Here is a 12,561-nt window from a genome sequence, read left to right on the forward strand (position 1 = left end):
TACGATGTGTTGTACTTTAATTCATTGCAGGGAGGATGCTCAGGCTCCAAAGCGGGTCTCCTGGTCTAAGAGCGCTACCCCATCAGACATCATCTCTAAGAATGGCACACTGTCTTCTATAGCCAACAGTCCTGCCCCCCAGGACCCTCCTCACATCCATACCAACCACTACCCATACTCCCGTGGGGGATGTAACTCCATTCCCACTGCTCCAGCTGGCATACAACTGTACCCAGGAGAGCCCAATCCGCTCCATGGGCTGCCTGGCTACAATGTCAGCAAGATGCCTACCCTTGCCCAACATCACCAGCAACCAAAGAACAGCAGCACACTCAGGACTGATGGAGCTCAGCCACAGGCACCCTGCCCCACTCCTGTACTCATCACATCTGGGCCACTGTGTGGCGCTGTGCCTGTCATGGTACCTGCCCAGAAACAGGCCGGCTCACTCGTCTAGATTATGTCAAGTCAAATACTCCAACTCTTACTAAGAGTAGAAAATAGATCTGACGACTTTGTAATACATGTTGGAGATTTACATGATTTATAGTATTTAGAATACTCTACAGTATGTCCGATATAAGTAGCCTGTTTTATAAAGTATATTTTATGGGTGAAGATCAGGGTTTCCCCCTAAAGCAGTACAGTATATTTTCATGTTTTCAAACCTACATCTGTAATCGAGACAGTGTTATTGATTTTGACACGGGTGACAACTCTTTTTTCAGATTTGATAGACTGTTTTTTTTTTTGTAAGGGATAGTTCAGATTTTTTTAAGTCTGTCTTAAATCTAAATAGATTCTGATTTATGTACTCCGACCATGAAGCTTGTGACCCAGAACGTAAATACAATGTTAGTGTTCAGGGCCAAATTTCACAGCCTTTGCCTCTTGCAAAAATGTATTCTAAAGTTTAGTTGAGTCTCTTATAAAGCTTCTGCATTCCCACCAAGCTAAATCTAATTTGGCTTCTTTCAAAGTTACAATGTACTTTATGTAGAACCAATGTAACTCTTTCTCATCTTTCAGTTATATGACTAATTTTGGTGAAAGAAAATAGAAATACACCAAATATTCGAAAGATACAAACTCCATTTAGCTAAGTTAAGTCTCATCCAATCTTTGGGAAGCAATTTTGCTCAGAATGTGTGTTATGGAATTTGGACCCAGTTACTACTGTACCATTGTACTTGCGTTCTGGGTGACAGACTTAACAGTCGATGTGCAGAGCAGGAATATTTCTAACAACCAAGCTCTATTGTAATGTACTTATATGCACCTCAATTTTGATTTAAGAAGGACTGAGAAAAATAGACTCATAAAAGAAACTGGGGAAAGTCAAGAATGTAATGCTATAAGCCTGGTATGTATAAATAGTTACAGACACTAATACAGTCGATGCAGTTCAGTTATGATTAGAGTGATTTTACAGCAGGTGTATGTTAGGGGTGTTCTACTTTAAATGTTACCTTGTGCCTCTTTTTTGCTCAGGTGTTTCTACCTTTTGGAAGCCCAACTCTTAAACAGCCATCAGCAGATATCTCAGCCTAAACAACCGTTTTTGTGTTTTAAAAAGTTATTTGTTACTTGGTTTTCTGTGTATTTTAGGAATACAGTAAGTGAACTTATTTGTAAACAATGTATCTATTTATAGAAAGGGCAAAACAGCACGTCTTTGTAGTCATGTACTTTTTTTTTGTCTTAGGAAATATTGTTTTTTCATCTGAGTTTAATGTCAAGTTTGTGACATTACGGCCAATTCTTTAGTTCTGTACTTGGTTTAATGCACATAGATTGGAATTATTATTCCCAGCAAAAATGCTGAATGTTTAGTTTTAAAAAAATGGAATAGAATGTTTCTTTTCCGTTGATGAATCAATGATTTAATTTTTTTATTATTTTTATTCCTGTATACTCCATAACTGTCCGCATGGTGGAAGCAAAGATGTAACCATAGTTCTTTTATGAAAGAGAAAAATAAATTATATTAAACACTGTGTTCATTTCTTTACCGAAAGATTGATCTCTATAGAATAAACTCCACAATGTTGAATTTGGACCTCACTTCTCAGGATTATTGTTTTATATTATTTGATATAATTTAATAAGACTTACATTTTGCTGTACAGAGTAAATTGTTGGTTTTGTGTACACGCGGTTTCACCTGCCTGCCGTGTGTTCACTATTAATCAGTGCCACGCAGGTATGAGCTGTGCAGAATGTTATCTCGGTAAACAACAAGGAAACGAAACCTGTACATGAGAAACTGGCATGGCTTACACTCGCAGATTGTTCATCTCTTGCATTTTGATCCACTGTTTTGGTAAGTAAAATCCTTTTCGCTGAACTTTACTCACTACTGAAGACTTAAGTGTTGAGATATGTTTTTGTTTTTTCAGGAATCAAAATCTATTCAAGCTGCTCTAGGACAATGTCTGTAATTAAAACTACTGTATGATTTTAAAATAAATTCAATGTTATCATTTAATAAAGCATTCAAAGCATACAAAACTGCAATGCTTGAAAAGATTTTACATAGTGGTGTTATTATAAATATTGATTTACCTCAACTAATAAGAAAAGAATCTTCTATGCATTATTTAACCGTTTCTAATAATTTATCCTTTTAAAACAAAAAGAAAATCAAATGAAATAACTACAATCCATACCACAATGGCATTTTATGAGCAGTTTTATCATAGTGCAGTTAAATTCATGGATCTGATTGGTTAAAAGATAACTCTTACAATAATGCATGAGATGTCATAAGTATATATTAATGCACTTGGGCTGTGGGTCCAAATCTCACCTCTGGTCTGTGGGTGGAGTTTATGTTTGCATGTTCTCCCTGTATTTTGTGACTTGCAGTGTAGGCTGATTTGTGTTTTAAAATTGGCCAAAGTGTATGAACAGGTGTGTGAGTGTGTCTTTATGTGCCCTCCGATGGGTTGGCAGTGCATCCATGGGTTCCACTTCTTTGTGCCCTGAGTTCACTGTGATCAGTTACAGGATCCCTGCACCCCTACACAGGATAAGCTGTATGAAAAATGGATAAAATAAAAACATGTGTAAGGAGACATTTCTTAAACATTTATGTCAGAAATCTCCAGAGCCAGAACTTACAGTTCCTATGTTTTTTGTGCCAGGAGAATTTTAAGGATGCTCTCTGCTCACCCTGTTATATATAAAACAGCATTAGATTTAATTATCTGAGACTTGTTGATTAATAGCATGGTATTTTTATGCACTGTAATAGCTGAGTCACATCAAAACCAGTCTTCTGTTTGTCCAGATGAAACGTGGTCCTGGGATTCGGTTGTGGTGAAAAGTTCAGTGTTTGCTCAATCTGGTTCAGCAGCCGAGCTCTCCTGCAGCTACAGCACACATGCTTCACAGGGCTTCACTCTGGAGTGGCGTTATGCTGCTCCCGGGACTCCTGCTGTTCAAGCGAAGAGGGTGAGCATATAAACTATAAACTTTTTTTTTTGCCTAGTTGGAAACCATGGCATTTTATTCTTTAGTTCTTGATTCAGATTGGCCAGAAGGAGTTGCTCCATGTTCAGCAGCTTTGACCAACATTTCTCTTACATTTTCTCTTAATTTGATGCCAGATGCAACAAACTTTCTTAACCATTCCTATCTGCTCTTAACCAGGTGAGCTGAATTAATATTCCCTCTTTATCTTAAATTAGAGATGCATAGCATGCAATTAGCATGTAATTAGCATAGGTAACTCCCAAAACACCATATCAGGGTAAGTGCCAAACAGTTGTGCCACACAGAAATCATCCACAGGAATTTAAGAAATGCCACTGAAAACTGGTACTAATAATAATACTGTAATAATAATAATAATAATAATAAAGAACTACAGTAGAGTAGTAAAATTAAAATACACATAAACAAATTGAACATTTGATCTTCCACATGAGCAGCCATGGCAAAATATGTGTGATGCTGTGAATGTGATGTCAACCAAGGGACAAGCAATTAAAGAATTACAAAAAAGGCTTGAGGGCATTATCTCACTCACCTACAGGGGGTGGACAATGAAACTGAAATGCCTGGCTTTAGACCGCAATAATTAGTATGGTGTAGGGCTAATACAGCATCAATTAGTTTTGAGAACGACTGATACAAGTCCTGCACAAGGGACAGAGGGATTTTAAACCATTCTTCTTGCAGAAAAGTGGCCAAGTCAAAACACCCCAAAGTGTAATATTTAGATCTGGTGACTGTGCAGGCCATGAGAGATGTTTAACCTCACTTTCATGCTCATCAAACCACTCTGTCACCAGTCTTGCTGTGTGTATTGGTGCATTATCATCCTGATACACGGCAACGCCTTCAGGATACAATGTTTGAACAATTGGGTGCACATGGTCCTCCAGAATGGTTCGGTAGCCCTTGGCAGTGCACAAGTATTGGGCCTGGGGAATGCCATGATATTGCAGCCCAAACCATCACTGATCCACCCTCATGCTTTACTCTGGGCATGCAACAGTCTGGGTGGTACGCTTTTTTGGGGCTTCTCCACACCGTAACTCTCCCAGATGTGGGAAAGACAGTGAAGGTGGACTCATCAAAGAACAATACATGTTTCACATTGTCCACAGCCCAAGATTTTCACTGCTGGCACCAGTGAGGCCGACGTTTGGCATTGGCACAAGTAAACAAAGGTTTGGCTATAGCAGGCCGGCCATGTACAGTGATCCTGTGGCGCTCCTGACAAACAGTTTTGCTGGAAACAGGAGAGGTGTACATTTCATTTTGCAGCAAGTTGGACAGCGGTTTTTTGGATACAATCCGGGTTATTTTTCAGACAGCTTTCTATTGCGTCCACAGTTACTCCAGTTAAATGTGGTTTGTCCTTCTTGGTGGTATGCTGACATTACCCTGGATACCATGGCTCTTGATGCATCACAAAGACTTGCTGTCTTGGTCACAGATGCGTCAGTGAGACGCGCATACAATTTGTCCGTTTTTGAACTCTGACATGTCACCCATAATGTTGTGTGCATTGTAATATTTTAAACAAAACTGTGCTATTACCCTGGTAATTCAACCTTCACACTCTGCTCCTCCTGGTGGAATGTGCAGTCATGAAGATTATAGATTATAATATAATAATATTTATAGATTAGATTAAGTTAATCAAATTTAGCCATGAAACCTCCAACAATAAATTGGCCAGCGTTTCAGTTTCATTGTCCCAACTTCTGTATGTTATGTATAAAAGTTGGGTTTTTAATAACAGTTTAACCAGATAGTTGAGTTCATAGTTATGTTTCATAGTGCTGGTGGCACCTTCAGATTCTGGGTTTAAGTCCTGCATCAGGTCTGTGTGCATGAAATTTGCATGTTCTCCGCATGCTGGGTGGGTTTCCTCTGGGTTCTTCGGGTTTCCTCCCACAGTCCAAAGGCATGCAGATTAACTGGCATTTCCTAATTGCCCAAAGTGTGTGATTGTGCATGTGAATGTTGACCAGAGGTCCTACCATGGTTCTAAAAGACGGGAATAAATACAGTAGTCACCACTGGCCTCCCCAGTGATGGTCCCTTGTTGCACTACAGAGGCAGAGATGGATGGATGGCTTTTACTGAGCATCAGATGAACAGTTTGCGCGGTGTGCAATTTTTTTCTTATGTTGAAATCTCGACCATGTGTAAAGTTTTATCTAACCTAAGAGAGAATCAAAAACAAGAAAACAGTAAAGAATCCCAGGCATTAATAGGTACACACAAAATAGCTCAGTTCGTATATCGCTTCTTGCTCAGGACCAATTGTTTATAAGTTTGAGAAGGATGAGTGAATGGATTGATAAATAGATGGATGGATGAGTGAAGGGATGGATGGATGAATGGATAAATGGATGTGAGTAAGAATTAGGTCCATGCTACAGTTTGCGTTTTCACAGATACTGCAGGACTTTTGTTTAAAACATAATTTCTTAAAACCATTTTGCACCACACTATAATTTTCTCATTGTACCAGAGATGTTGAACTTTATATTCTGATTGGCAGATTAACTTCCTGTAACTGCAGCTCTAACATTAATTTCAGCTACACAGTATATCCCAATTAACTATTATCAAATTAAAAGAATGAAGTTTCATCTAGATTGAATATTTATCTTTGTGCCCTGACTCATTTTGCGCAGGTGTTGTACTACAATGGGAACCTATACTGGGTGAACTCTTGGGAGAGCAGAATAGCTTTAGTACAGAATCCTCCAGTTTCGGGTGTTGCCTCTGTGAAGATCCTCAGTGTCCAACCCAGTGACAGTGGACTGTATATATGTGATGTTACCAATCCACACGACTGGTCCGGAAGTGGGCAGGGTCTCATCAACTTGACTGTGCTGGGTAGGAAACGACCAAGTCTATAAATCAAACTAATAATAACACTGAAGTGCATTGTTATAAACATTTCTGTTGGAGTCATTGGATAACTATGTGAATTAAAAAAAAAAATGCATAAATGGATGCAAAACAACAACTTTAAAACAAATTTAACAAAGGTGATTCTCATTATATCATTACTAATATGGACGTTTCTTTTTCCATACATTTTTGCGATTCAGTGGCCCCATCAGTACCTGTATGTGAGCTAAATGGCCGTACTTATGTGGGCAATGATGTCACTCTTACATGTCACAGCTCCCAGGGGGTTCCTATGCCTATCTATTCCTGGACCCGAGATACAAACACAGCTCCTCTGCCCCCCAACAGCTTTATAGCAGGTATGTACAATAACTCACATAGATTTTTTTTTAAACCAGCTTTGATTGTCAGGGATTAACACTGCACCACTCTGCATTTGAACCCAACCCTTAGTCTGAGATAAGGTTTTGGAACTGGAGCACAGCTGTTTGCTCAGCAAACATTAAACAGGTTCAGGGATTTACTTAAGACTTTCAAGTCACCTTTTATATTGTAAGGATTATCAAGTCTCCCATGAGAACCACCACCAAAAAAAACCCCTATTAATTGTTAAGCTGTAGTTGGGCTATGGCTGCTCTCATTAAGGGGGCGCAACAGCAGATCATCCAATATGCACACAACCTGGCACAGGTTTTACACCCAGCGCACTTGCTGGTGCAACCGTCCCATTTTATCTCAAATTCAAATTTTATTTGTTACATACACAGTCGTACACAGTATGATATGCAGTGAAAAGCTTGTACGACCGCCGGTGACCTTAAAAAGAAAATAAAAACTATATATAAGGAATAAATATTAATAAAAAGAAATGAAATACATAAGAAAATAAATATAACTAGTAAAATAAACAAAATGTACAAATAAGGGCATAATAAAAATATTACAAAATATAGAAATATAGGAATATAGGGGGAAATATTTATATAAAAATTTTAAAATGTTTATTAAATGTTAAAATTTATCTGGGCTTGGGACCTGTACTGCATCCAGCGGCTAGGGTTTGGGCATTGGGTGGAAATTGAACCTAGACATTCCACATGGCAGATAAGAAACCAACCACTTAGCCACCAATGCCCCAGTTGTTTAGCTGTAATACAGCCTAATAATTTTTGTCTTGAAAGATGAGTTAGGCAGGTTGGCCAGCTGAGTAGTTAGTCTGTGATTTTGTTGAAGGTTGGTTAATCTTCTGAGTGGCTTAGTGGCTTAGGGATATGCAAAACTGCCTCACTTCTCCACGGTCGGGGGTTTGAATCTCACCTCTGGTTTATGCATGTGCAAAGACATGTTTTTGCACCAGTTTTGTTGGTGTTTTTCCGGGTGGCACCCCTATACACGGTGAACCTGGGGTAGACTCCAGAATAGAATAGAACAGATTAGAATAAAATATTTATTGTTATTACACAAGTGTTATTTAAATAAGTGCTGTCCTCCTTGGTGCAACCCCGAAAAAATTTTGTGTGCAGACATCATCCCAAAATAATGACACAAAAAACAATAGCCACAGAAATACTAGTGTATTAATGCATTTATGCTTATAATGAAGTAAAATTCCTTAAACATCCTCACTTTGACCAAGAGCACCTTAAATTGGGAAAATTCCAGCACTAGACCACATAGTGGAAAAAGTCAATCAATCAACTCAGCGTAGAGGAAAGTCTCCACCCCAAAAAAACCCGGCTGTGAATTGGTCCAGAAGTTCGGATTTACAAGCTATAACTTGAATTCTCAGATTAGCTCATTCTATGCTATATTATAGATCATTTCTGCTACATCCATATATAAATTAAGCATTCTGTCACAGAATATAAAGGGCAGCATACAAGATCAGGAATATGTAGCACAAAACACAAACGAGGCTGAAGCAGAAACAAAACTAGAAAAAGCAAACCAATAGCAAGGCCATTTACGAAAATGACAGCACCAAGCAACAAAGAGAAGAAAACACAGAACTCATTGAAAGAACAAAATTTGCTCATTGAGTAAGGAAATAAAACAGCAAAAAAAGTGATCATTTATAACATTTGAGTGGGATTGCCATGTGGTGGTCTGGTGTGGAAGGTCTTTGTGCCATAGTGGTTCTGAAATGAAGAGGTGACCACCTCCATATAAATATCAGGGGAATTGGAATGGCATGTTCAAATTCATTTCATTGTGATAATCAGGTGTCCACATACTTTTGTCCAATGAGTTTATCTTTAAAAAAAATTACCAATATTGAAATAGGCAGTCATGTCTTATTTGATGGGTGTTTATTCCCATAATGTTAGGAAAATACTGACACAGTCGAGTTAGTGTTACTACCTTGAAGTTGAATATTTTCCAATTACAACATAGTGTTTTTATTAAAGGACATGTCATTATGTAACTTTTATCCATTTACAGTAACACTTATTGTTGAAAAATATCTAAAAATGAATTATTCCCTGTTAGCACATAAATTAAAGCAACTATCGCCATAGACAAAGGAAGCATTTCATATAAAAAAATTACAAAAAAAAAAAATTAAGTTAGATTTTAAACTGTCAAGGAATTTATCCAGCAAGTCCAGCTGCAGCCAAAAGTCATTGAATCGTACAAAAACCTTTTGTGCATAAGCACAAACTTAAAACGCCAACATCAGTAGTGGCAGCATTTTCGGAACAATTTCTTAAATGATACCATCAAACTAATCTGTCTTGTCCTGGCGTTTTCACTCTTGGCCTTCCAAATGTACTGTAGTTCAATCAGCAGTAAAACCAGGTGTTAAGAATCTGTTCCATAGCCTGGAAATGGTATGCCTAGTAACTTCAAACCGTATGGCGATGGTGTCTGCCTGCGTCACAATAAATTAAAGTGGTTTTTTAATTGTGCAACGTTTCTTTTGGCCATAAATATATATACTCAGCAAAAAAAGAAACGTCCCTTTTTCAGGACTGTGTATTTCAACAATAATGTTGTAAAAATTCTAATAACTTTACAGATCTTCATTGTAAAGGGTTTAAACAATGTTTTAAATGCATGTTCAATTAACCATAATCAATTAATTAACATGCACCTGTGGAATGGTCGTTAAGACCTTAACAGCTTACAGAAAGTAGGCATTTAAGGTCACAGTTCTAAAAACGCAGGACGCTAAAGAGACTTGTCTACCGACTGTGAAAAACACCCAAAGAAAGATGCCCAGGGTCCCTGCTCATCTGCGTGAACGTGCATTAGGCATGCTGCAGGGAGGCATGAGGACTGCTGATGTGACTAGGGCAATAAATCGCCATGTCCGCACTGTGAGACGCCTAAGACGGCGCTACAGGGAGACAGGAAGGACAGCTGATCATCCTCGCAGTGGAAGACCACGTGTAACAACACCTGCACAGGATCGGTACATCTGAATATCACACCTGCGTGACAGGTACAGGATGGCCACGACAACTGCCCGAGTCACACCAGGAACACACAATCCCTCCATCAGTGCTCAGACTGTCCTCAATAGGCAGTCCATGAGGAGGAGATGCACTGCAGTACTTCAAGCAGCTGGTGGCCACACCAGATACTGACTGGTACTTTTGATTTTGAGCCTCCCTTCATTCAGGGACACATTGTGAAACATTTTTAGTTTATGTCTTATGGTGTTGACTCTTTTAGTGTTCATACAAATATTTACACATTAAGTTTACTGAAAGTAAAAACAGTTGAAAGTCAGAGGACGTTTCTTTTTTTGCTGAGTATATAAACCTTTCTCTTGAAATTCTAGGAACATTACAGAGCTCATAATGGTACCATTGTCCACTACCATAAATGTAAATTAATATCTCCTTACAGAAAACTTCACCATATCAATGATTACATATATTTCTCTGAAAAAAAAAAGTTTAATCACATCCACCATATAAATCCTTGTCAATGAGCTGTTACTATAGAAACACTAATGAGCTCATTAGCATAATCCTTGCAGCAGACTCTGTTATCAGGGATGCTCTAATAGAAAATAAAACAACAGCTTTTGTTTAATGAGACTGATATGCACTCTATAATAACAGAACTGTGAGTTTGTGACAGTTAAATAAGAGTAACGACCAGAATACAGCTAAATGTTTCCTTTGCTGCAGATCAGCGCACTGGTTCGCTACTGTTGTCCAACCTCACTGCTGACTTTACTGGAACATACACATGCAGAGCTTCCAATGATCAGGGTCAGGCCGCGTGCAGCATCGCTTTGAAAGTGGCACGTGAGTAGGACATCACATATTATCATTACAAATATGTTCCAACTCTCGTAGCTATATAAGTACATTGCTGTTTAACAGACGGCAGCACCGCAGCAGCGGTTGCAGGAGCACTGATGGGAGTTTTTCTCTTAGTCCTACTCATCACATCAGCGGCTGTTTATTTCTTCTTCTGCTACAAGAAAAGAGCTCACAGCAGCACAAAGAACAAGCTGAGGTATGTGTTTTAAAAAAGTGGCGATGAACAAACTGATTACTGCTGTAATTCTTATTAATATATTTTTTATTATTTTTTTATTCCTTTATAGGAAGAATGTTGGTTCATCAGGGAAGCGTCAATCTAAAGGTCCTCTGCTTTCTGCTCATTTTGATGCTGATCAGAGTCCACAGCTCAGAGTCTCTCATCTCAGCCCACTGGTATAAGGGTGGACTTTTTCTCTTGACTGTACATGCAAATGATCTACATCATATGCATCAGTTAAATGTTTTGTAATATACTTTGTGATATTTTTGGTAGCTTTAAATGATTGACTATTATAAAAACTCCAATTTGGCATTATGGGATGTAAACGGGGTACCAAAACTTACAGGCGTATACAGTAGGAAACACAAAATACTCTTGTAAAGCTACACTTGGAGGGACAAAATTTAAATAAAATTCACAGTGTGAAAGAAGAAATTACTTAAGGAGACAGGACGCAGGAGGTCCTGAAGGAAACGTGTTTATTCTCTTGTGGTATTTAATCTCAGTTTAAGAACTGGCTTTATCTACATTTATAAATCCATAAGACATATGAGACAAGTTTGTGGTCAGTTAAAAGAATAGAAGGTGTCTATTGTTACTTTTCTTATATTACATTATTACAGTATTGCAAAACAAATCGAAGGCTATTTTCTTTGCCTACAATTCTTAGGGTCACACAGGTCATTTGTGATGGTAATTAAATTTTTTATGTCATACATATAATACAAAAAATGTGTGTGCCAAAGAAGCTACTTCTGAAGTTTATGCAACAAGGAAGTAACAAAGCTAACCTCCCCAACAAGTTCAAGTTGCTAACTTCAGCCGTTTTGGGAAGATGATTTTATATGTTTCCCAAAATGGCCATTTTAAAGGCCCAAGCACTATGACATCAACGCTGTGACAAGATATTGCTGATGCTTTGTTAGTGTGATGCCATATATCAGCATCCAGGGGGTCTTAACATGCTCAAAAATTCATGAAAATCAGCACACAGGTTGGAATCTGCTGCCGTTAGGACGCCTGAGTGGCTGGGTCCTGGGTGTAACTCAGTTTGCAAAATGCACCCAATGTAATTTAATATGTTCCTTCTATAGGATTTATATAATCCCCACAAAACTGTCATCTCAAGACATTGAGAATGCAAAATTTCAGAAGGATTTTTAATATCTCAAACGATTCAGCCATGGAAATGCCTTAAACTTGTGCAGAAAAGTGATTAATAACTTCCTGAGTGACATCACATTGAGCGACATCATAGTGTGATGGTTTTTTTTCAGCATCCTTGTGCTTTTTGAAAGCCTTAACTTGCTTCAAAAGCACGCAGATTGTGTGGTTCGCCTGGGCGAAAATGGCCCAGGTGCTTGTCCAATCATTGTTGCTTCGCAACTATATTTCAGCATTATATTCTCTCGCTTTAAGCACTAATAAAAAAATTATGTTTATATCTTTATGCTTATTGATGCCAAAATTGTTGTGCACTTTTGGTAGCATATGACCTGTAAAAATATTTGCTTAAGCTAAAGCATTTCGTGCAGAATTAAGGATTATCCCCCCAAATTACTAACAACAGTGGTTTTGCTTAAATGCTTCAAATTAGACACACACACTTTATGTTATGTGGCTATAAAACAAAGAAAACTTATTTAGTTTAAATAGCTTTTTGTAATTGGCCTA

At 38.1% G+C, this 12,561-nt stretch overlaps 2 protein-coding genes across 3 annotated transcripts in view; both read left to right on the forward strand.

Moving 5' to 3' along the window:
* Window positions 1-1,983, forward strand: part of LOC128532832 (endothelial cell-selective adhesion molecule-like) — a 38,886-nt gene extending 36,903 nt beyond the window's left edge. For both annotated transcript variants that reach the window (XM_053506932.1, XM_053506933.1), the window contains one exon: window positions 31-1,983. In XM_053506932.1, the coding sequence (XP_053362907.1) occupies window positions 31-457 (427 nt within the window). In that variant the 3' untranslated portion in view covers window positions 458-1,983. The remainder of the gene's footprint in view (window positions 1-30) is intronic.
* A 253-nt stretch (window positions 1,984-2,236) lies between these two features.
* LOC128533446 (V-set and immunoglobulin domain-containing protein 2-like) lies at window positions 2,237-12,553 on the forward strand. Its single transcript, XM_053507717.1, has 7 exons — window positions 2,237-2,323; window positions 3,293-3,456; window positions 6,162-6,366; window positions 6,585-6,743; window positions 10,527-10,646; window positions 10,725-10,860; window positions 10,952-12,553. Exons 1-7 carry the CDS (start codon window positions 2,272-2,274, stop codon window positions 11,064-11,066), a joined length of 951 nt encoding a protein of 316 aa, XP_053363692.1. The 5' UTR covers window positions 2,237-2,271; the 3' UTR covers window positions 11,067-12,553.
* Window positions 12,554-12,561: the final 8 nt, after the last annotated feature.

The sequence above is a fragment of the Clarias gariepinus genome, chromosome 11 (genome assembly GCF_024256425.1).
Source record: "Clarias gariepinus isolate MV-2021 ecotype Netherlands chromosome 11, CGAR_prim_01v2, whole genome shotgun sequence".
Taxonomy (NCBI): Eukaryota; Metazoa; Chordata; class Actinopteri; order Siluriformes; family Clariidae; genus Clarias; species Clarias gariepinus.